This window comes from Hemiscyllium ocellatum, chromosome 35, assembly GCF_020745735.1.
Source record: "Hemiscyllium ocellatum isolate sHemOce1 chromosome 35, sHemOce1.pat.X.cur, whole genome shotgun sequence".
Taxonomy (NCBI): Eukaryota; Metazoa; Chordata; class Chondrichthyes; order Orectolobiformes; family Hemiscylliidae; genus Hemiscyllium; species Hemiscyllium ocellatum.
The window spans coordinates 13,839,769-13,865,390 of NC_083435.1; the positions used below are offsets into that span (position 1 = coordinate 13,839,769).

The 25,622-nt window shown below is 46.0% G+C and overlaps 1 protein-coding gene across 1 annotated transcript; it reads right to left on the reverse strand.

The window, feature by feature from the left end:
• Window positions 1-618: 618 nt before the first annotated feature.
• On the reverse strand, window positions 619-23,929 carry aif1l (allograft inflammatory factor 1-like). Its single transcript, XM_060850374.1, has 6 exons — window positions 23,816-23,929; window positions 14,750-14,811; window positions 10,639-10,705; window positions 5,561-5,602; window positions 2,894-3,056; window positions 619-2,703 (listed from the first exon to the last, which is right to left on the reverse strand). Exons 1-6 carry the CDS (start codon window positions 23,826-23,828, stop codon window positions 2,619-2,621), a joined length of 432 nt encoding a protein of 143 aa, XP_060706357.1. The 5' UTR covers window positions 23,829-23,929; the 3' UTR covers window positions 619-2,618.
• Window positions 23,930-25,622: the final 1,693 nt, after the last annotated feature.

The following is a 25,622-nucleotide window of genomic DNA, read 5'->3' on the forward strand; positions in this document are numbered from 1 at the left end:
ACTGGTTGGGCTGAATGACCTGCTTCCACACCATAGAGATTCTATTGTATAATTCTATTAACTGCATATAATACTCTTGTTGTGCTTTTACCCATGCTCAATACAACTGAAGCAAGACCTCTTTCTTTCTGTGCTGTAGTCAGGGCTAGCAGACCATTTGTTGTTTGAACCACATGTAGGGTGGCACGGTGGCTCTGTGGTTAGCCCTGCTGCCTCACAGTGCCAGGGACCTGGGTTTGATTCCAGCATCGAGTGACTGTTTGTGTGGAGTTTGCATGTTTTCCCCATGTCTGTGTGCATTTGCGCTGGTAACCTCCAACAATCCAAAGACATGCAGGTCAAGTGAATTGGCCATTGTTTTGGGTGCATTAGTCAGGGGTAAAAGTGGGGAGTGGGACTGGGTGGGTTACTCTTCGGAGGGTCGGTGTGGACTTGTTAGGCTGAAAGACCTGTTTCAATACTGTAGGGAGTCTAATGTTCAAAACTTTTAAAATGACCCTGCGTCAACAGAGCAGTTCCAGTCTTTCAATGGGAACCTGGATTATCAGCTTTCTTCCAATAACTTTAGTCCCTTGAGGAGCCAGGGGGAGTTTAAGCAAGGACAGCAACAAAATGAAATGCAAGGCTTCCAATTGTCTTTTACTGTGGAAATGCTCATTTTTCCAATAACTGTTATTCATAGATAGAAAATCACTGGAATTTAGAATTCCCCAAGCTTTCGGTGATAATCTGCCATTCAGAAATCTCTCTCATACAAATATAAACTCTGCTCCCTCGTCGAAAAGGAAGAAAGTGCATTTCTCTGGCACCTGTCACAATCTCAGGATGACCATAAGAGGTTCACAGCGATGAAATTCAGCTTGCCAGTGTAGTCATGGTTGTGATGCAGTCAATGCATTCGCAGCAAGCTCTCACAAGCAGCACTGAGTTAATGACCAGATCATCTGCTTCTGATGTTGATGGAGGGATAAAGGAAATCAGGACAGACTGTAGAGTGTAGAAGGAAGTCAATTGGCCCACATTGTCCATGCCATCTTGTTGAATGAGCCAGATACAGTTACCCTGCACCCTGCTATAAGCAGACCAGGGTTTACAATGTTAGTTTTAAGATTTTGTTGCCTTAATTTGGACATTTCAGAGACTTTTTCCAACATGCCATTTCATACTGATACATTTTGATTCTTGGGATCAGAATTTTGGGACACGTACAAATCAAAGTTCCTCATGTTTAAGATGATTGAGACAACAAGATCCAATCGAATGGATCTTCACCACTTTATTCACAAATTCAATTCCTTTCTTGAAGGGAAGTTAATCCTTAAATATGTATAAAAGGAGGATTCCAAGCACCTTATTTCTGAGCTCTCCGTATAACCTGAGGACAGTTAGATTATTCTTGGCTCGAACTGTGATTTGGATCAACCGAAGTTAGGGCAGTTTTTGGGAATAGTTAATCAGGAACTTTCTGCCTACTTGAAGACATTTTACCTCAAGGGCAGGAGAGGTTTTCTGTCTGTGAGGTGGGATTTGAGTCTAGTATTGATCTCCATCTTGCATTTTGATGGATGTAACTTTGTGTCGTTTGCTGATGACCTAAGTATCTTCTGTTGTTATATGATCACATCTTTTACTCAATTTTACTGAATAAAATTTGATATTTTGCATTAACTCAATATCCTAACCTTTACTGATGGTATATCTCTGTTGAACTTGAGCACTGCAGTTTGAAAAGATTAACTCAAGATTTTTAAATTAAGTGAACTCAAGCAAATTGAATTGATCTGAATTATCGAAAGACCCTTTAAAAACTTACACTGTAATTTGCCCATAGTGCTGCCAATCTTTTCCTTGCCAAGCTATTTACCCAATTTCCTTTATAGAATTACTATCGATTCTGTTTCTACTACACTGTCTGGGAATGTATATCTCACATCTGAACACTATGGTGTGAAAACGTTTTCCTTACCTCAGTTCCAACTCCATTGTTAATTATCAGGAAAAGTATCGTGAACACTTTTGTTTCACGGTCATCACAATGGCTGATTGCACTCTGATTAGGCTGAGGCTCTAGGGTACACACTGTTACCTGCTTCAGGTGGACAGTTTCCTTTGTACATATACAGCGTAAAGGCCCTGGCGGCTGAAGACACAGCCACCAATGTTGGGCACAGAAAATTGGGAGTATACAAGAGGTCAGAATTAGCCAGGTGCAGGGCTCAATGGCTGGAACACATGATAGAGATATAGACAGAGGCAAAACCTCAGATGGATTTAAAACAAGAATGAGAAGCTTAAGAATCCAGTCACTACCATGCCAAAAGCTAGTGGGACTCAGTGAACACAGTATGGTGATGGGTGAACATGACATTGTACAAGATAGGAACAGTACAGCAGAGTTTTAGATGGGTTCGACCTTACAGAGTTTTGACTATGGCACGTCAGCCATGGAGTAGTCAACCCTGAAGGTACAGAAAACATGGATGAGGACTTCAGCAGCAGATGAACGGAAGTGGGCACTGGTGGTGCAAAGGTAGAATGAAACAATCTTGACAATAGAGGGCATATGGGGTGGGAGGTGTCAGATGATCATCGCGCATTAACATTGGCAAAGAAGAGGATTATGGGAGGTCGCTGAAGGTTTTCTTTGTTGGATGCCCAGTGGGTTTCTCAGGTTCTTTTGCTTTGTCTTCATACAACAAGATTCTGTGCAAAGAGAGAAGGCATGAGCTAGTTGTCATTTCAGCTTAGGGCTTAGGTAAAACACACACACACACACACACACACACACACACACTCCCAAGCATCCCCATGAGCCATGCTCTGATATAAATAAAACCCCATCCTTTCCCCCTTCTCCCTCTCTCTCTCTCTTGCTGTCTGAAGGAGGACTTACATTTTCGCGATGGCTGACCGCTTTCCCAGCATCATCTTCACGAAGGCCGAATAAGAGATGGTCTCACCCATGTCTCCCACCACCTCCTTGATCATTTTCTTCAGCTCCAGGTGGGTCTTGGCTGCACCAAGTTTCTCCAGCATTCTCTTCAGTCCCATGATATCTGAGTAAGAGGGTGGGTAGGGGAGAAGAGTGAAGGTTTGACTTGGTGTAGAAACAACACAGTTTATCTCTCATCTGCCCACAATATCAGCCAACCCTCGGAAGTTCCCTCATCACTGCACGTGGTCACTATTCCCGGTGATGCCTACATGGACCAGACATTGGGATTCTGCTTCAGCTGCCAGGTTGCCTACAGCCTGTGGCACCTAGACCATCATACCATTGAGGTGTGAAGCATGTAACAAGGCCCTTTGATCCATCAACAACAACCACCTAACCATTCTAATCCAAATTTGCAACACTTGGTCTATAGCCTTGAAATCGCAAGTGCATATCTAAATACTTCTTACATGTTATGAAGGTTTCTGCACCTACTATCCTTATAGGCAGCGAGTTCCAGATTCCCACCACCCTCTGGGATCCTCACATCCCCTGTAAACTACCTGCCCTTTTCCATCGATCTATGCCCTCTATCAGGGGGAAAAGTTATCCCCTGTCTTTCGGATCAGCCGTGATCCTATTGAAGGGTGGAGCAGGCTCAGGGGTCAAATGGCTTACTGCCTCACCTGTATCTAATGGTTTACCCTATTTATACCCCTAATAATTTTAATACATCTCAACCAGATCCCCCTCAGCCTCCTCTGCACCAAGGAAAACAATGCCAGTCTGTCCAATCACCCTTCATTACTAAAGCTCGCCAGCCTCTGCCACATTGTGGCCAAAGCCATGAGGAGAAAGTGAGGTCTGCAGATGCTGGAGATCAGAGCTGAAAATGCGTTGCTGGAAAAGCGCAGCAGGTCAGGCAGCATCCAAGGAACAGGAAATTTGACGTTTCGGGCATAAGCCCTTCATCAGGAATGAGGAAAGTGTGTCCAGCAGGCTAAGATAAAAGGTAGGGAGGAGGGACTTGGGGGAGGGGCGATGGAGATTGTCCTGACCTCTCCGCCCCCACCCCACTCCGGCCTATCACCCTCACCTTGACCTCCTTCCACCTATCACATCTCCATCCCCCCTCCCCCAAGTCCCTCTTCCCTACCTTTTATCTTAACCTGCTGGACTCACTTTCCTCATTCCTGATGAAGGGCTTATGCCCGAAACGTCGAATTTCCTGTTCCTTGGATGCTGCCTGACCTGCTGCGCTTTTCCAGCAACACATTTTCAGCCAAAGCCATGAGGCCAGACACATGAGACAAAGCTGAAGACTTTGGAATTAGACCAAACTCTGGCCTCGGGGTAACCCATTGGTCATAAAAGCTGCCAGACAGATGGAACCCATCCCACCACGACCAAAAAAAAACCCAGCTCTCTGTTGGCCTTCAGCAACCGAACCATAACCACCCTTTCCCCATCTGACTTTGCCCTGGCAAAATGTGGCAGACTTCCAAATTTACAGGGAAAGATTCGAGAGCTTCGTCAGGAAGCAAAACAGAATCAACCTTGGTGGGGGGGTCAGTTTTGTCCCCGAGGAACCGCTTAAGATGAGACTGAATCGAGATTCACAAATCATGAAGGGTGTGGACAGAAGCAGCAGGGAGAAAACTAGCTCCCACTAGTGGAGGGATTGAGAACCGAAGGCCAGAAGTTTAAAATCTTAGGCAACAAAAGCGATGACAAGATGAGGATAAATGTTTTCTTGCTACACGTGTTTAGGTTCTTGGATGCACCGCATGAGAGTGCGACGGAGCAAGTTTTCATCGAGGCTTTTGAGTCGCAAACAGATTACTATCCCAGAAGGAAGAATGTGCAGGGTTACAGGGAGAAGGGGAAGAAGAGTACCAAGCAACTTGACCTTTGAGATTGCATGTTCTTGATGGGCCAATTGGTCTCCTTCTGTTTTGGAACTGGAGATGTGACGCATTTTGATCAAGTGAAAAATAAGAAACCTTCCACTGACAGAACATCAACAGACACAAGATAATTAAACCGTAATTCAGGGTGGGCAACGATGAGAATTTTCCTCTGACATTGTGGGTTGTTGTAATCTGGAATGCACTGCCTTAATGGGGGGGGATGTGGAAGCAGGTCCAAATGTAACTTTCAAAAGGGAATCAGGTAAATAGTTAAAAAAAGGAATAATTGGCAGGATGACAGAGAAAGTGAGGGTCAAGGGATTGGAAATAGATAGTGGCTCTTTCACAATGGTCCTTCCAGATATGAGGGGCTGAATGGCCACCTCGTGTATTGTCACATTCCAACATTCCCAAAATAGAGGATGAGCTAAATGGAGACTCCAAATTAGAAAGAAAAGGTGCAGATTTGGAATGGGAGATGGCAGTGGCAACATCCCAATATTTTCCAAGTCAACTTTCAGGCTGGTTGTGAGTGGAGTTGGAGAGATTCAGGGAAAAGCGAGAAGTGAATTTTTTTTTTCTGAAGTGGAAAGTTCTCTAAGCTTGAGGTTTGTTCTCTGGGAATATGGACGAGTAGCAGAACATCAGCTACAGGCAACTGAGTTCAAAATGCTTTCACTGCGTCCCAGGGTTAACTGAGAAATGTCGGACTTACCAATGTCTCCCTGGTCATTGAGGTCAAACTCCATGTATTTCTCTGAAAAGCAATGAAAGACCATTTACTCAGGATTACTGAAACTGAAATGAAAAATACTGATTTAGCCAGCCCAGACTCAGGTTGGAAGCTTGATTTTCAGTCTGCCTGATTTCACAGCAAATTTAAAACATGGAAAAAGGCTATTGGTCTAAGTTGGTGTTTACATCCCATTGTCAATGCACTAGCACACACACATGCATAGGAAACCCACAAAGCTTTTGAACAGGGAACTGGCCACTGGATTGTGACCTCCTGAGTGTCCACCACAGGGACATTTACAAATGAGATACAAAGAAGGCAGACATCAGTGTGGACAGCTCAGAGATAATTGCTGATGTCCATGAATTCTGGGGGCTGACCGTCATAGGGGCAATGGGAAACGAGCATCAACAGAAAGGTCAGCATGGCCAATGACAGGGTCTGGAGGAAACAGAGGCCTGGAAAGCCTGCATCTTCTGAGTGCACTGTCTTCCTCTGCAGCAGATGTGGCTGAGACTGCACCAGGCTAGGAGTTGGGCTCCAGAACTGCAAATGACACAACAGCGGGCAACATGGCGCAAACCAGCATCTCCAACGGCTACTGAACTGAAGCCTTCTCAAACCTGGACTTTTCAATTACCCATTTTTCCCTCATGCACTAACCACAGTTCCACTTTGCTTTCCACAGACTTCAGCACAAATACAAAGCAGGTGCAAAACAACTGATTGAACCAAACTCTTAAAGCTGGATGGAGGTGGAGCCTATTAAAGGAGGACAGACCAACGTGGAGCGGTTTAGATAAAGGAATTCCAGAGCTTGGGACCTGGGCAGGTGCGGGAAAGGTATATGGTGTGATGGTGTTTATTGGTAGGGGGATTGAGTTTCAGAGCTACACTGTCATGCTTCAGCTCTACAAGACACTGGTAAGGCCACACACTGTATTGCATGCAGTTCTGGTCACCGCATTATACAAAGGATGTGGAAGTCTTGGAAAGGGTTCAGACGGGATTCACTAGGATGTTGCCTGGTCTGGACGGAAGGTCTTACGAGGAAAGGCTGAGTGAACTGTGGCTGTTTTCATTGGAGAGAAGAAGGTTGAGAGGTGACTTAATCAAGATGTAGAAGGTAATCAGAGGGTTAGATAGGGTGTTCAGTGAGAGCTTTTTTCCTTGGATGGTGAAGGCTAACACGAAGGGACATAGCTTTAAATTGAGGGGTGATAGATTTAGGACAGATATTTGGGGTAGTTTCTTCACTCAGAGAGTAGTAGTGGCATGGAACGGCCTGCCTGCAACAGTAGTAGACTTGACGACTTTAAAGGCATTTAAATGGGCATTGGAAATACATACGGATAATAATGGAGCAGTGTAGGTTAGATGGGCATCAGATTAATTTCACAGGTTTGTGCAACATCGAGGGCCAAAGGGCCTGCACTGTGCCGTAACGTTCTATGTTCTATGAAATAGCTGTCAGTGGTTGAGTGATGAAAGTCAGAGGTAAACACTAGAGGAGTGTACGGGGTTGTGGGATCTCTGAAGGTTACTGAGGTAGGGAGTGTGTCAAGCCCAGAGGTTTGAAATCAAGGATGATAACTTTAAATTCAGAGCTGGACCGGGGGCCAGATTCGATCTGAGAGCTTCAGGGTGAGGGGTGTGGGCAGCTGCAATGTCTGAATGATTATCTCAGGCCTTGTTGCGAACAGGATCCCCGGAACAGGAGCAGGCTTTTCAGCCTGTCAGGCCTGCCCCACCTTTCAAAACGATTGTAATTCATCAGACACTTCGATGTCTTTTACTCGCCCCATCCCCATTACCCTGTAGTCCATGGTAACCAGAAATCTGTCAATCCCTACCTTCAACACGCTCAAGGATTGGGTTTCCATGGCCCTTTTTTTGGGAGAGAATTCCAAAGATTTCACAACCTCTGAATTAAAAAAATTCTCCATCTCTCCGATCTAAGTGGCACTCCCCTTTATTTTTTTAATTGTGTTCCCGGTTGTAGGATAATCATCTTACCTATTCTGTGCATCCTTTAAAGTTGAGAAATGTGATGCTGGAAAAACACAGCAGGCCAGGCAGCATCCGAGGAGCAGGAGAATCGACGCTTCAGGCATCAGCCCTTCTTCAGGAATGAGGCTGGTGTGCCAAGCGGGCTGAGATAAAAGGTGGGGGGAGGGAATTTGGGAAAGGGCGCTGGGAATACGATAGGTGGAAGGAGGTGAGGGTGATAGGCCGGAGAGGGGTTGGGGGCGGAGAGGTCAGGAAGAAGATTGCAGGTCAAGAGAGCGGTGCTGAATCCGGGGGTTGGGACTGAGAAAAGGTGGGGGGGAGGGGAAATGAGGAAGCTGGAGAAATCTACATTCATCCCGTGTGGTTGGAGGGTTCCTAGGCGGAAGATGAGGTGCTCTTCCTCCAGGCGTCGTGTGGTCAGGGTCTGGCGATGGAGGAGGCCAAGGACCTGCATGTCCTTGGCGGAGTGGGAGGGGGAGTTAAAGTGTTCAGCCACGGGACAGTTGGGTTGGTTGGTGCGGGTGTCCCAGAGGTGTTCCCTGAAACGTTCCACAAGTAGGCGGCCTATCTCCCCAATGTAGAGGATACCACATCGGGTGAAACGAATACAGTAAATTATATGTGTGGAGGTGCAGGTGAATTTGCGATGGATATGGAACGATCCATTGGGGCTTTGGAGGGAGGTGGGGGGAGAGGTGTGGACGCAAGTTTTGTACTTCTTGTGGTTGCAGGGGAAGGTGCCGGGAGTGAAGGTTGGGTTGGCGGGGGGGTGTGGGCCTGATGAGGGAGTCGCGGAGGGAGTGGTCTCTCTGGAACACTGATAGGGTTGGGGAGGGGAATATATCCCTGGTGGTGGGGTCTGTTTGGAGGTGGCGGAAATGATGGAGGCTGATACAATGAATCCGGAGGTTGGTGAGGTGGAAGGTGAGGACCAGTGGGGTTCTGTCTTGGTGGCGATTGGAAGGGTGGGGTTCAAGGGCGGAGATGCGGGAAGTCGAGGAGATGCGGTGAAGAGCATTGTCAACCACGTCGAAGGGGAAATTGCGGTCTGTGAAGAAGGAGGCCATTTGGGTTGTTTGGTATTGGAATTGGTCCTCCTGGGAGCAGATGCGGCAGAGGCGAAGGAATTGGGAATATGGGATGGCGTTTTTACAGGGGCCTGGGTGGGAGGAGGTGTAGTCCAGGTAGCTGTGGGAGTCGGTCGATTTGTAGTAAATGTCTGTGTTGAGTCGGTCGCCCGAGATAGAAATGGAAAGGTCTAGGAAGGGGAGGGAGGAGTCTGAGACAGTCTAGGTAAATTTGAGGTCGGAGTGGAAGGTGTTAGTAAAGTGGATGAACTGTTCAACCTTCTCGTAGGAGCAGAAGGAAGCGCCGATACAGTCACTGATATAGCAGAGGAAAAGGTGGGGGTGGTGCCAGTGTAGCTGCGGAAGATGGACTGTTCCATATATCCAACGAAGAGACAGGCATAGCTGGGGCCCATGCGGGTGCCCATGGCTACTCCTTTGGTTTGGAGGAAGTGGGAGGATTGGAAGCAGAAGTTGTTCAGGGTGAGGACCAGTTCAGTCAGTTGAATAAGGGTGTCAGTGGAAGGGTACTGGTTAGGTTGGCGGGAGAGGAAGAAGTGGAGGGCTTGGAGGCCTTCGTGATGGGGGATGGAGGTGTACAGGAACTGGATGCCCATCATGAAGATAAGGCATTGGGGACCGTGGAAACGAAAATCATGGAGGAGGTGGAGGGTGTGGGTGGTATCCCGAACGTAGGTGGGGAGTTCTTGGACTAAGGGGGACAGGATAGTGTGGAGGTATGCAGAGATGAGTTCGGTGGGGCAGGAGCAGGCTGAGACAATGGGTCGGCCGGGGCAGTCGGGTTTGTGGATTTTGGGCAAGAGGTAGAAATGGGCGTTGGGGGGTTGTGGGACTATGAGATTGGAGGCGGTGGATGGGAGATCTCCTGAGGTGACGAGGTTATGGATGGTCTGGGAGATGATGGTTTGGTGGTGGGAGGTAGGGTCACGGTCTAGAGGGCAGTAGGAGGAGGTGTCCGTGAGTTGGCGTCTTGCTTCAGCAGTGTAAAGATTAGCGCGCTAAGCTACCAATGCGCCTCCCTTGTCTGCCGGTTTGATGGTGAGGTTGGGGTTGGAGCGGAGGGAGTGGAGGGCGGTGCGTTGTGGTGAGAGGTTGGAATGGGTGAGAGGGGTGGACAGGTTGAGGCGGTTGATGTCGCTGCAGCAGTTGGCTATGAAGAGATCAAGGGCAGGTAAGAGACCAGCACGGGGTGTCAAGGTGGATGGGGTGTGTTGGAGGTGGGAGAAGGGGTGGTCGGAGGGGGGGGGGGGGGCGAGAGTCCTGGTTGAAGAAGTAGGCGCAGAGGCGAAGGTAGCAAAAGTAATGCTCGATGTCTCACCGCGTGTCGAACTCACTGATCTGGGAGCGTAGGGGGATGAAGGTGAGGCCTCTGCTGAGAACTGAGCATTCATCCTCAGAGAGGGGGAGATCTGGAGGGATGGTGAAATACAGCAGGGCTGGGAGCTGGGATCTAGGACCTGGTCTGGGGCTAGAGCTGGGAGTGGGGGCAGAGTTAGTCATGGGGGAGGAGTTGGTCGTGGGGGCGGAGTTGAGTCGTGGGGGCAGAGTTGGTCAGTGAGTTAAGTATCTGGTAATTTTAATGAGATCATCTCTCATTCTTTGAAACTATGGAGAATACATGGCCAGGTTGCTTGGTCACTTTACATACGACATGGGATGGGTGAGTCCAAGCTGACATGGAAATGGCCATCAGGCTTCACCTGAACTCTCTGGGCAGAAAACCACTAAACCCCGACCACCACCAACATCCCCCCCTCCCTGACTGAACTCCCTACCTTAGTAACCTTCAGAGGTCCCACAACCCCGTACACTCCTCTAGTGTTTGCCTCTGACTTTCATCACTCTACCACTGACAGCTATTTCTTAGAACATAGAACGTTCTCTGTCTTCCCTGAGTTTAGTACCTCACATCAACAATCCACATGCAGCAAATGCGACAGCAATGAACAGAAAAATTACGTTTGAAAGCTGTGAGCTTCTCGTCCAGGTCTTTATCAGTGTTGTACTTTGGATTATTCAGGAACTCCTACGAAAGAGAAAGACCTCAGTCATCATTGGAATCAGAGTTCGGAAAGGCCAAGAGAAGATACAATTATTGAACAAGTGTTACTTCTGTTATTACATGACTTTTGTGCCCCGCTCCATCATCTAATCTCCTTCATTCTAATTCACAATGTCTTGTGTGATTAGAGGTGGGAGCTGGCATATTGCACTTCAAACACATTGTCTCAATTTGCATTCATGTAGCATCTTTCATGTAGTGAAATGTTCCAGGGTGCTTTAGTGACGTGATTATCCCATAACATTTGATCAAAGCTGCTGAAATGATAGCAGTTTCTAAGGTTGGTGCGCATTATTGACATTATATACCTCTACAGTCATAGGATGCCTGCATGCATACATTTACAGCTTCTGTGGTGTCTCTTTACTTTGCTCCAGCCACACCTAAGCAATCAAGCACATTGAACACAGATCAGTTACCAGACTCAGATAGTCAAAAAGGGAACAATTGAAAAAGGACACGCTGCAGTTAACTGATGAAATACAGCTTGTTTTGTACCACCACCTAGGTCAAATTCATACCCACCTGACTCCTTGCACTGACTCTTTCTTGACCTCATTCTGTACAATCATCTCCAAACTGCGAACCTCGTCACCACTCTGTCTTGGTTCTTGCCTACAATCCACAAGTTTTTGAAACTGCTGCCTAAATCCATCTCACTGCAAACCTCTTGACCTGTTTTACCTTCACAGCATTGCACCATTCTCCATCGTCCTGTAACCTCATCCGGCTCCTAAAACCCTGCAGGACGTCCATGTTCCAAGCTTCTGGGCCTCTACCAATTTACATTTGGGGTGGCACAGTGGGTCAGTGGTTAGTACTGCTGCCTCACAGTGAAAGGGACCCAGGTTCAATTCCACCTTCGGGCAACTGTTTGTGTGGAGTTTGCACATTCTCCCCGCGTCTGCGTGTATGCCCTTTGGGTGCTTCAGTTTCCTCCTACAGTCCAAAGATGTTTAGGTTAGGTGAATTAACCATGCTAAGATTGCCCTGCAGTGTCTGGGGATGTACAGGCTCGGTTAGCCATGGTAAATGCAGGGTTACAGTGATGGGGTAGGTCTGGGTGGGGTTTCTTTGGAAGGTTGGTGTGGCCTCGATGAGCTGAATGGCCATATGCACCATAGGGATTCTATGACGAAATGTTGCTCCACTGCCTGTCAGAAGTGTATTAGAGTCATAGAGTCATAGAGATGTACAGCATGGAAGCAGACCCTTTGGTCCAACCTGTCCATGCCAACCAGATATCCCAACCCAATCTAGTCCCATCTGCCAGTACCCGGCCCATATCCCTCCAAACCCTTCCTATTCATAAACCCATTCAAATGCCTCTTAAATGTTGCAATTGTACCAACCTCCACCACTTCCTCTGGCAGCTCATTCCAGCATTCATCAGTCCTGGGCCCTAAGCTATAGAATTCCCTCAATAAACCTCTCCATCCCTCCATTAAGATGTTCTGTTCATCTTACCTCTTTGATTAAATGTTTGAGTTGCCTGTCCTAATTTTTTATTGTGTCTCCATATCAACAGTCGCCCATGCGAAGTACTTTGAGATTTTTAATTACAAGGGCATTATATGACTACACATTTTTATGGTACTTTGTAGAACCATGTTGATGTTTTGTTTCATAGCCCACTTCAGAGTTTAAAATTTCTCCTGTCTGAAAGGGCTACCATTACCCTCTCTTGTCATTAACACAACCATTCATCTCCCTCTCTCTCTCTCTCTCTCTCTCTCTCTTTCTGTACTATAAGCAATTACTTTCTGCTGCGCTTTCAAGTTTCAATTCCCCTCTCTTTGTTGAGATTGACTGGCCACACACTCCCACATTTAGCAGCACACACAATGGGACAGTTGGATCCACCACATTTACCGCACAGGAAATGTTACTCATAGCCCCCTGCTCCACAGCACAGCAGGGAATACGTCTCTTGGCTGGTCTCAGTTAATGTGTAGTGACAACATACCACACAGTGGACCAGATTTAGAACATTTCAGTTGCAGGAGCTGCAAACTCTAACTGGCCAATTTTGTCAACCCTTCAGGCCAGCCCTGTCGCAATCCCCTCGACCAAGCAATGCAAAGAGGAAGAGCTGGGGTTGAATTCGGTCGGCTGGAAATAGCAGATATAGGGAGGCACGTGTGTTACTTCCTCAGATTAAACAAATAACTAGCATTAATTAATCTGGACAGCAGGAGCAACTCTTTATGCTGGCTATTGGACTCCTCAACTGTGCCAACCAAGCTCAGCTGATGCCTGAAATGTTGCGGAACCTTTCTCACCCTCTGAACTTCCAAAGTGCTTCACAACCGATGCTCCATTTTGTAGGCCATGTGACGCAGATGTTTTGTGTGCAGGAAGAGTTCACAAATAGCACTGAGAAGTTAGCGCAGTTCTATCTGCATTTTCTATCCCTTTAAGTGACGTGGATCAGGGAAACTATATTTCGACCAGATCGCGTAGAAAGACCACCTACCTTGCTCAAATAAGAGCAGTGTGGCATTTCATCTCACCAGAGAGACCAGACACAGTTTGACAGATTAGCTGCATGGCAACACCAAAGCCCTCTTATTGTAAAAAGTAAAAATAAGGAAGTTATGTTTCTCCTTTAAAGGGCATTGATGAGAGAACATGTTGAACACTATGTGTCAATTTTGGTCTCTTAAATAAGGATGTAAATGCATTTGAGGCTGTTTGGAAGAGGTTTATTAGATCAATATCTTGAATGAATGAGTTGCCTTCTGAGGATAGGTTGGACAGGTTGGGTTTATTTCCACTGGAGTTTAGGGGAGTGAGGGGTGACCCGACTGGAGTGTACAAGATTCTGAATGGCCTTGACAAGGTGAACATGGGAGAGTGCAGAACCAGAGGGCACTGTTCCCCAGGTTCAAGTCCCACCTGCTCTGGAGGTGCGTAATAACATCGCAGAACAGGTTGATCAGGTTAAGAATTTGGGACAAAGAGGAAGAGATTTTTTTTTCTCTCTCAGAGAATTGTGCGACTTCAAGCCTTCTTCTTCAAGAGGCAGTGTCATTGAATATTTTAAAGGCAAACATCATAACATTCTTGTTAAGAAGGGCCAATCGAAGTTTATCCTGACGGTGTGGACCAGACAGAAATGTAAAATTTAAACTGCAAACATATCAGCCATGATCTTTTTTTCAGTAGCAGAGCAAGCTCGAGGGGCTGAATGGTCTGTATCTGCTCCTAATTTGTATGAAAAGGAGGAGGTGACCTGGGTCATGTGGCAAAGGCTCAGAGGGATTTCACAACCTCTGCCGAGGTCGTATGGGAGCCTTGCAGGTGGAGAGAGGGGTCTTGAAGGTAGGCTCCTTTCCAGTGACTGTCCACCCACCCTTGCTGCAATTCTACTAAGGACTGGGAAGCCATGGGTGAGCCCACTCATGCCTGGACCAATTTATCCTGTAAGTTACCTAGAAAAGCTGATACTAAATGGAACCGTATAGAAGCGGCTTGACTCTGTATCTAAACTCATGCTTTCCCTGCCCTAGGAGTGTTTGATGGGGACAATATAGAGGAAGCTTTACTCTATATCTTAACCCATGTTTTACCTATATTGGGAGTGTTTGATAGGAAAGTGTAAACACAGTATAACTCTGTCTGATCTACGTTTGACAGATTAGCTGCAAGGCAACACCAAATTCCTCTTACTGTAAAAAGTAACATAAGGAAGTTACATTTCTCCTTTGAAGGATGTTGGTGAGACAATGTCTTGTATTAATTTTGGTTTCTTAAATAAGGATGTAAATGCATCACAGGCTATTTCGAAGAGGTTTATTACATCAATATCTGGAATGAGTGAGTTGTCTTCTGCGGATAGGTGCTAGAGCTGCTTTGTGCTAATAATTGGTGCCTGGTATGGAAGCGTTTTCACTAGTCAAGATTAATAACAGTTGCTTCCAGGAATTCAAACGTAGAGAAATCTGTTTTTTCTGATCCTAGCCCTGTCTTTTTATGCATCTTCCCCTTGCTTGCCTTTTTCAGTACCTTATTGATTGATTCCAGACGGTCATCCTGTTGTGCTTTCAGAATTCCGAAGGCTTTACCACCTGAAATATTGAAAAATGAAAGCTCTCAGTCAAGTAAGTAGCAGTAGGGAATCGTTGCACGATATCTCAACCTGTGTTGTACCTGCTGTTGGAGCGTTTGATGGGACAACATAAAAACACAGGAACGTAAGAGCAAGAGTAAGCCATTCAGTCCCTCAAGCCTGTTCCAGTATTCTAGATCATGGCTGTCCCCAAATCCCTTGAATTATTACTAACTAGAAAATTATTGCTCTCTGCTTTGAAACTACTGAACTATAAAGTTTCCAAAGCCCTCTGGAGTAGAGAATTTCAAAGATTTACCACCCTCTGAGTGGAGAAATCCGTACTCATCTCAACTCTAAGTGGCCGGTCCTTTACTCTGAGACTGTGTCCCCTGAATTTTATACAGCAAGAGGAAACATTCTTTCAACACCCACTCTGTCTATCCCTTTAAGAATTATGTTTCTTTGAGATCGTCTCTCATTTTTATTTCCTAAACTGCAGGACTGGTCTCTTCGATCTCTCCTCATAGGACAACCCCATTGTTTGCAGAAGCAGTTTGGTGAACCTTTGTTACACTCCCTTGAGTGTTACACAAGTACATCCTTCCTTAGGCAAAGGGACTAGAACAGAATACAGTTTTCCAGTGTGCTTTAATCAGTGTTCTATATAACTGAGAAGGAACTTCTTTCCCTCTGTACTCAAATCCTCTCGCAAATAATGTTAACATTCCTCTTGCCTTCCGAATGGCTTGCTGCGCGTACATGCTAGTTTTTCGAAAACAAGGACACCCAAGTCCCCTTCTACATCATCACTGCCCAGTTTCTCAACATTTCAGAAATATTCTGCCCCTCTTTTCCTCCACCCGACTGAATAACCTCACACTTCTTCACATTTTATTCAATCTGCCATGCTCTTGCCCACTTACTTTCTACATCCCCTTCAAGCCTCATTAAATCCTCCTTACAATTCATATTGTTTTGTACCATCTCCAAACTTAGAAATATGCCAATAGATGCCCACATTCAAATCATTAATATATAATTCTGCACAGCTGGACCACAAATACTGATCCTCATTGCAGTACCTCATTGGTTACTGGTCATTTGTATATCATGCCCATTCCTATGCACATTAATTTTGTTCACTAACCTCCTTTTAGCAACTTCATTGAAAGCCTTCTTAAAATCCAAATGTACCACATACACTTGTGTCCCCAGTATTGACTCTGTAAGTAACATCCTCAAAAACCTCCAGCAGGTTTGTAAAATATGATTTCACCTTCATAAATCCAATGTTGTCTCTCTCCAATTGGACAATGATTTTTTTTAAGTATCCAGTAATCACATCTGTTATATAATAGATTGTACCGTTTTCACTACAATTGGCGTTGGGCTAACAGTTCTGTCATTTCCTGCTTTCTCTTTCCTTCTTTTCCAATAAAATGGGATCTATATTGGACGTAGGGAATGTTTCAACTTTCAGTTCCATTAGTTGTTCCAATACCACTTTTTAACTGTATCTAATTCCCTGTTGTATATGCCTTGGGAGTGAGGTCTGTAAGATGTTAAAGGGGTTTGGCAAAGTAGCCGCAGAAAGGATGTTTCCTCTTGTGGAACAATCTAGAATGGAAAGTTATAGTCTTAGGATAAAGGACAGCAAATTTAAAACAGAGTTGAGGAGAAAATTATTTTCTCAAAGGTCATGAACCTCTAGAATTCACTAACCTAGAGTGTAGTGGATATCAGGACATGGAGTGAATTTAAGGAGGAGATGCACAAATGTTTGAGTATTAATGGATTGAAGGATTATGGAGAGCGGACAGCTGAGACCAAGATGGATTCAACCATGATCCTACTGAATGACAGAGTAGGCTGAAGGAGCTGAATTGCTTACTCCTGCTCCTAGTTCTTATATTCTTATGCTTCATGGGACAATATAGAGAGAGCTTTATTCTGTCTCTTACTCTGTGCTGTCCCTGGCCTGGGGTGTTTGATGGTGACAGTGCAGAGGAAGCTTACTCTATATCAAGCCCTGCCCAGGGAGTGTTTGATGGGGACAATGGGGATGGATTGCCTGATCGATGGGCACCTCCGGAGGAGTAGACCGGTTAGAAGTGCCTTCTCGTGGGTCTGCTTCTGGTTTTTGCAGCGGGCTGTGGCTATTCCTGATTGTCTGCCCCTCTTTCACGGTTACATCCATGCTCAGGTGTCCCTGGAAAGGGAGCATGTGATCCTCCTCGGCACAATAAAGGCCTAGTGGGCTGAGGTCTATCATAAGCCTGAACAACATGATTGAAGTTAAATAATGATTTGGAGATGCCGGTGTTGGTCTGGGGTGTACAAAGTTAAAAATCACACAACACCAGGTTATAGTCCAACAGGTTTAATTGGAAGCACACTAGCTTTCGGAGTGACCCTTCTTCATCAGGTGGTACCTGTTGGACTATAACCTGGTGTTGTGTGATTTTTAACGAAGTGAAATAACTTACTGTTATTTCCAGCAGGGCCTGTTTCATTATTTTGACTTCCTATATTAAAACGTGTAGAGGTCTCTAAACCCATGCTGCCCCTTTCCTGGGAGTGTTTGATGTAGACAGAATTTTACTTTGATCTTCTTTTCAGTTTTAAAGAGTAGAAGAAGCAATTCTCTTTATGTAACCTCGTGCTGTCACTGTCCTGGGTGTGGTTAAAGGAGACACTATAGAATCAAATTTATGCTGTATCTAACTTGCGCTGTACCTGCCCCTCATCTTGCCTCAATCACATTTGTTGTCATAATTATCTATTATCTTCTCCCTCTAATACCTGCCTAGTTTCCCCTTATTCTACACGAACTTTTGTATTGATTTCAACCACGTTTTGTGGTAGTGAGTTCCACATTCTCACCACACTTCAGCAAAGGCAGTTCCTCTGAATTTCCTATTGGATTTCTTGGTTATGGTCTTAGATTGATGAACTCTTAATCCTCACCTCCCCACAAAAAGAAGCACAGGGTCAACGGAAGTCCGAACACTCCAGTGGTTTCACTGAGAGAAAGGGAAATGGTTGCGGCTAGCAAACCCAAGTCATCATGTCTCCCAGGGTGTCGCAGCAACAGCCCCAGAGGTAAAGTGAACTTCGTGTAGCCACTTTGGCAGTTGTTTTCAATTACCTTCCCTTAATCCAAAGGCAAATTGTAGGGCTGTTTGACGATGCTTTCAAAGTGCACATCACACTCTTGCAGTATTCATTGGTGATGCAGAACAGAAGGGCATTCAGCCAATTGTGGTCATAATGGCTGGTTACCCCTATTTCTTCCTTCTAGCCCTCTAAATTCTTTCCTTTCCATTATTTAACATTTCTTTCTCGACCACTCCTTCGATGAAGTGAAGCAACCCATAGCAGTCGACCCTGGGTCACATTTACGCCAGCAGTAATGACCTGATCTTCAACAGGTTTTTTTTTTAAGATTAGATTACTTACAGTGTGGAAACAAGCCTTTCAGCCCAACAAGTCCACACCGACCCACCGAAGCGCAACCCACCCAGACCCATTCCCCTACATTTACCCCTTCACCTAACACTACGGGCAATTTAGCGTGGCCAATTCACCTAACCCGGAGGAAACCCACGCAGACATGGGGAGAATGTGCAAACTCCACGCAGAGAGTCGCGTTTGGCTGGAATTGAACCTGGGTGTCTGGCACTGTGAGGCAGCAGTGCTAACCACTGTGTGCCACCCACAAATTACCATTGAGTTTCCTCCCACTGTGACCTTTTGAGGGTCTCGACAGGCTGAATGACTCCTACTTATTTCTACTACACCACCTCACATATTTTCCTTCAATACACACACCTTGCATTCATTGTTCCTTCAGTGATGCTGGGACAGTATTGATGGTGGAATGGACTTTCAACACATGCTGCATAGTTTGCAATAAATCAACAAAACTAAAAATCCTAAGTTTGGCCTAAGCATTGGACACAAACATGCCCTTGCAAACGTCACCCTCTGCCTCAAATGGAATACATGACAATTCACATTCAATTTGTTAACTTGTTGTTGCTAATGCTTCATTCTTTCTCTGCTACTGTTTCAAATTCAATTTCCAACAAAACAATGTCTAAACATCCAAACCAAAAACAAAATGCTGCTGCTGCTGCAAATTTGAAAGACTCAGCAAGTCTGGCAACTTCTGTGGAGAGAGAAACAGAGTTAATGTTTCAGTCCTACGTCCTTTCATCAGAACGGGGAGTGCTGAGAGATGTAACAGTTTCCAAACAAGGGATGAAAAGGCAGAGGGAATGGAAAAAAACAAGTGAGAACATCACTGATAGTTGGGGTGGGGGGGGTGGGGGGGGGGGTGGCAGGAGAGATGATGCAAGCAAAAAGGGATGCCAATGGATGAAGTTAAAAAACATAAAATGTGAATCCAGAAAAAAAGGTATAAATGGGCAAAGCAGAATCGCCAATCAACATGTGCCTTCAGAAACAGGAATCGAGATCAAAATCTGAAATTGCTGAAGTCAGTGTTGGGCCTGTTGGGTGCCTAAGTGGAAGATGAGGTACTGTTCCTCTAGGTTTACATTCAGCACTATTGGAAAATTGCAGCAGAGTGAAGATAGAGAGGACAGACTAGGAGCGAGGTGGAGAATTAGAACAGCAGGCAGCTACAAACTGAGAGCCATGGAGGCGGATAGCGCAGAGGTGGTCCTGCAAATCAATCTAAGTTTGGTTGTCCCGATGCAGAAGATACCTGATTGTCAGCAGGAAATACAAAATGCCAAATTGAAAGAAGTGCAAGAAAAATCACTGTTCTGTCTTGGAGTGTTTATTCAGGGCCTTGGATAGTGAGGAGAGGAGTGGTGAAAGGGCAGGTGTCCTGCCTCCTGAGCTGATATGGGAAGCAATGTTGTGGGATGACTGAAGAGTGGATCAGGATGTTAAGATGGGAACCGTTTCATCAGAACACTGAAAAGTAAGGGTAGGCAGTGATTGGTTTAGTGGTGGCATCAACGTAAAGGTGGCAGAAATGGCAGAGTATGGTCCATTGAATATGAAAATTGATGGGTGGAAAATGATGACAATAGGAACCACATCACCCAATTGACCACCTTAACATTCACTTCATCCACACTGATGCAACGTAGCAGCAATGTATGGCATCTCCAAGACGGACTATGGGACACACCAATCCTCCTTCACCAGCCTGTTCTAAACCTATGCTTTCCACCATTTTGAAGGACAAGGGCAGCAAAAGCATATGGACAAACAACCATCCTTTCTAAGCCACTGCACCATTCAGGGTTATATTGGTGTTCCTTCACTTTCACTGGATTCCCTTCCTAACACCGCTATAGGTGTCCCCACACCCCAGCAACTGAAACAGTTGAAGAAGGCAGTTCGGCGCACTTGCGTAATGGCAATAAGGGATGAACAACGATTGTCGACCCAGCCAGCAGAAGTATAATAAGAATCAACACATTTTGTTGAAGCTTTTCACATTGCACTTATCCAATTATTTTGCAGGGTCCGAGGAGAGGATTGTTACTTCGGGTCAATGACCTCTTGTCAGAACTTGAATTTAGAGGCGTAAGAGATTTTAAGCAAAGCGTTGAAGGGGAGGAAAGGACAAAAGGGAAGCTGAGTGCATGGGGTAGGGAGGCAGGAAGGTCAAAGAGGTTTAATGGCAAAAGTGATGAGAGTGAAAGGCAAAAGGAAGGGTGGCAACAATGGAGCCAGTAAATGAGGTGGAAAACAAAATCGCCAGGAGCAGCTGACATCCAAGTAAAGCAAAACGTGCTGCTATGATCTGAAATTGTGGAAAGTGTGAGTTATAAAGAAAAGTTGTACCAGCTGGGATTTTTTTCACTGGAGGTTGAGAGATCACCTTTTGAAGTGTATAAAATAATAAGGGATATAGAAAGAGTTGATGGCTGTTGTCTTTTCCCTATGATGGGGGATTTCAAGACCAGGGGTACCTTTTTAAGGTGAAAGGGGAGAGATTTTTAAAAAGACATGAGGGACAAAATTTTCACGTGTGGAATGAAATCCCTGAGGAAGTGGTGGATGTGGGCACAATTACAATAGTTAAAATACATTTGAATAAGTACATGAATAGGAAAGGTTTGGAGAAATATGGGCCAGGAGCAGGCAGGTGGGTCTAGTTTAGTTTGGGATTGTGTTTGATATGGACTGGTTTGACTGAAGGGTCTGCTTCCATACTATATGACTCTATATTATTGAGGCTGGAAGGTAAAGACTCGACAGAAAGACAGCACCCTGGACAGTGTGGCACTTTTGTTGCACTATGCTGTCTGCTTCACAGATGCATTAAAGTCTCCAGGCCATGGAAGTGAACCCACTCCTGACCAGCAGAGGTGAGAGCCCTGGTACTGACCCACTCCTGATGAAAGACAGAGCTGCCCCATTTTAACCTATGGCAGCCTGTGGAAACAGGTAATAGAAATGGCAAGCAGGGATTGGGAGGGAGGGAGGGAGGGTTAGCCTGTTCTTCAGTGTGGACATGCTGTTTACTATCCCTCACGCAATCCCTGCCCTCCTCCCCCAACAAACCCGAATTCACAGCTCCTTTACATGGTGTCCTCCTCAGTCCTTGGCCCTGCAGAGCAATTTCTGCTGGAAAACATTGTCAAAAAAAGGCAAAAGACAAGTTAGAAAATGCCAATTAAGTCTTTCATTTCTTTTGGAGATTCCTTTGTGGGGTTGAGTTTGCTGCACCCACATGGTCACTGCAAGCAATCCTTGCATTTCCCCACCAAACTATAGCTGGAGGTCCCCCACATAAACCCCTGCTGTCTCTGATTTCCTGTCAGGCGGGGTGGGGGGGGGTAATGTGAGAAGGGGGGAGTTATGCCATCTGCAACTGTGCCTTCTGTTCCCAAGATGCTAATTCTCTCTCTCGCTCTCTCTAAATTTCTCTCTCGCCTCTCCATCTCGCCCTTTAAGACGGTTCTTAAACCCCGGTGCTTTGACCAAGGTATTGGTCAGCTGTGACCAACTCGGACAATGCGGATGGGAGCCCAGCGAGTGCGACCGCTCAGATGCAGCTCCTTGGGGGCAGTTGACTAGGTTCAGGGCGCTACATAAATTCACGTTGCTGTTTCCTTAACCTGCGGGCGTTCTGGGAGTCCGAGTGGGAATGACCCTAAGAGGCAGAAGGCGGTCATTCAGCCCATTGAGTCTGCTCTACCACTGAATGTGATGACCCTCAACTCCATTTTCCTGACTTTTCCCCCCATAAACTGATTAAAAATCTATCTCAGCCCTGAATGACCAGCCGCTATAGTAAAGAATTCCACAGATTCCCTATAATCTGAAAGTAAATATTCCTCCTCACTTCTGTTTTAAACCTGTAATTCTGTGGTTATTTCTTCTGGTCCTATGCTCTCCCACAAGGGGAGACAACCTTTCTGCATCTACTCTGACTCCCCCCGACCCCCCTGAAGATTCGACAGCTTAACAACAGAAGGAAGTGAGGGGTCCATGCCTATTGGATACAAGGCCAGCCAAACCCCCTGATAAAATGCTATGCATGTCTCTGGAGTTAGTGTTTACTGGATTTGCTTCACTGGGATTGGCAATCACATTGTCTCTGGATCAACAATAGGCCCACAGTCTTTCAGACTTGAACACATTGTGGCAGAAAACTTGCAAATAGCGCGGAAACTCTGTTCAGGGAGTGGCGATGGTCATTTTACAAAACTTTTTGTTTTGCCCCATCCATTGACATGTTGTTTTAATTTAGTTTGAGGGAAATACTCAAGATTCCCATTTGAAGGCATCAGCAATGCTCCAAAGTATCAGTCCAAACTATTTGTAGGTAATATTTGAGTTGTGACAGATGAATAGAGTAGGCAGAAGTGGGTATTGCAGATGCTGGAGATTATAGTGGTGCTGGAAAAGCACAGCAGGTCAGGCAGCATCTGAAGAGCAGGATAATCAATGTTTCGGGCAAAAGCCCTTCATCAGGAATCCTGATGAATGGATTTTGCCCGAAATGTCGATTTTCACAGATGGGTAGAGTCTACCTGCGGGACTACACAAGCAGCACCAGCGATTGAGAGGAACGGGAGGGTGAATCCATGAGCCCCTGCGCTTACTACTCGACCCAATAAGAAGTCAGGGCAATATAACAAAGCAAAGAACTGCGGAAGCTGCATATCAGAAACAATAAGAAATAACAACGGAAATTGCTGGAGAAATTCAGTAGGACTGGCAGCATCCGTGGAGAGAAAGCAGAGTTTTCGAGACCAGTGATCCCACATCAGAACTGTTCTCCAGCAATTTCTGAAGCAGTTAGGGCACAGTCCCCGCACCCTAAACCTGGCGGCTCTGAGTTCAAGTCCCACCAACTCCTTGTAAATCCCTGAACAAGTAATTTGCGGAAAAAAGTCATAAATCAAGCAAGAAGGAGAAAAATAAAACGTGCTTTGGAACCTTGCTGTGAGCAAGCGGTGAACTGTGTGCATCCACATGTTGTGGAAGCTCTTTCATTTGGCTGCGGGCGAGGCGCTATGCAAACGAAACTCTTTCCTTTGGCCATTGGCAGCACGAAGGGCCGTTTCCTTCAAATAAAATCAAATTACTGCGGTTGCTGGAATCTGGAACCAAAAGAGAAAATGCTGGAAAATCTCAGCAGGTCTGGCAGCATCCGTCAGGGGAGAAAAGAGCTGACGTTTCCGAGTCTAACTGACCCTTTGTCAAAGCTGGCAATGTCGGTTCACAGAGAGCAGGCGGGGGGAACCATCAGGATAGTTGAATGAATATCGGCAGCACACACACACACACGCAATGGATGGTCCTCATTGAATTCGATAGATAGAGCAAAACAAAAAAGTTGCAAAGACTCGAGAGAGGAGAAACACTGGGGAACATCATCGCGTTCCTTGTCAGAAACAGAAATTGCTGGAAAAGCTCAGCAGGTCTGGCAAGCATCTGTGGAGAGAAATCAGAGTTAACGTTTCGGGTCCGGTCACCCTACCCCAGATCTCGAGATCCATGGGTTTTTTTTTCGCTCCTACCTTGAGGGTTCATTGTTGGACTCGCGTTCCGGGCGCTCTGGTAGGGCAGGAGGCTGCGGGGTGTATTTTTAAATCAAACTACTGGGGAACACTGAGTGCAGAGAAGAAGTTTAACTTCCCCTCTGGTGATGTAAGCATCTTTCAGTGACAATTTAGTTTCCTTTTCGCCTCCCCTCCCCTCCCCCAACCTTCGAAATGCAACATCTCTCACTCTGAATTTCCACAATGACCTTTGCGTCAAAAACACAAGGCTGCATTGACCCAGCGCCCAGTGCCTCCTTTAAGGCAGAAATGGTGCTTAGAGGGGAGTTGGGGTGGCAGGTAAGGTAGGGGGAACGGGGAGAGTTTGGGGCAGTGTCGGTGACGGGATGGGTGGGGGGAGCAGATTACACAGGGCTAGAATTGGGATGATTGTCAGCCGTAAATTCCTGTTTCTTGTTAACTTCGGTCTATATTTTATTCTCAACTCTACATCATGGTCCATCCCTGTAAATGTCCTTCACCCCCATCTGGCGGTGGCTATTCTGTTCCATTCAACTTTTAATTTGTGTTTTATTCTCATATAGTGCTCCAACACGGGCTGTTTCATTATGTTTGACTCCCGGTTTATAAAAAAGAGTAGAGGGCGCTTTATTCTGTATCTAACCCTCGGCTGTGCTATTCTTGTAGACGAAAGTGAGGGCTGCAGATGCTGGAGATCAGAGTCAAGATTAGAGTGGCGCTGGAAAAGTACAGCAGGTCAGACAGCATCCGAGGAACAGGAAAATCGACGTTTCAGGCAAAAGCCCTTTATCAGGAGGGCTCCTGTCCTGGGAATGTTTGATGGGGACAGTGTAGAGAGAGCTTTACTCTATATCTAACCCCGTGCTGTCCCTGTCCTGGGAGTGTTTGATGGGGACAGTGTAGAAAGAGCTTTACTCTGTATCTAACCGCGTGCTGTCTCTGTCCTGGGAGTGTTTGATGTGGACAGTGCAGAGAGAGCTTTACTCTATATCTAACCCCGTGCTGTCCCTGTCCTGGGAGTGTTCGATGAGGACAGTATAGAGGGGGCTTTACTTTGTATCTAACCCCGTGCTGTCCCTGTCCTGGGAGTGTTTGATGTGAGGATAGTGTAGAGGAGGCTTTACTCTGTATCTAACCCCGTGCTGTCCCTGTCCTGGGAGTGTTTGATGGGGGGACAGTGTAGAGGGAGCTTTACTCTGTATCTAACCCCGTGCTGTCCCTGTCCTGGGAATGTTTGATGGGGGGGACAGTGTAGAAGGAGCTTTACTTTGAGTATAAGAGAGTACCTAACCCTGTGCTGCTCCAGTGTTTGATGAAGACTGTGTCCAGAGAGTTATTCTTTCAGTTGAAAAGAATAAAGAGAGCTTTACTCCGAACCTAACCCTGTGCTGTCTTGTCCTGAGAGTATTTGATGGGGTTACTATGATTGGAAGTTGACTTTCAGTTTAAAACCGTACAGAGAGCTTTATCCTATATCTAACTCTGTGCTGTACATGCCCTGGGAGTGTTTGATGGGGACAGTGCAAAGGGAGCTTTTATCTTCAGTTCTGAGTGCTCAGAGTAAGGTGACCGTTCTGTGGAGCGGCACGGTGTCTCAGTGGTTAGCACTGCTACCTCACAGCGCCAGGGACCTCGGGACCACTGTCTGCGTGAAGTTTGCCCATTCTCCCGGGGTTTCCTCCCACATTCCAAAGATGTCCAGGTTAGGCGAATTGCCCATAGTTTTTAGGGAGGTGTAAGTTAGGTGCATCAGTCAGGGACAAATGTGGACGAATGGGGGTGTGTTACCCAGGTGTCGGTATGG

Excerpts from the sequence above, each read along its gene's own strand:
- aif1l (XM_060850374.1), bottom strand. Across the intron at positions 10,706-14,749 it reads GTCTGGAATCAATCAATAAG|GAGTTCCTGAATAATCCAAA; the intron begins GTACTGAAAAAG and ends TCTCTTTCGTAG. Across the intron at positions 3,057-5,560 it reads CAATGACCAGGGAGACATTG|ATATCATGGGACTGAAGAGA; the intron begins GTAAGTCCGACA and ends CCTCTTACTCAG.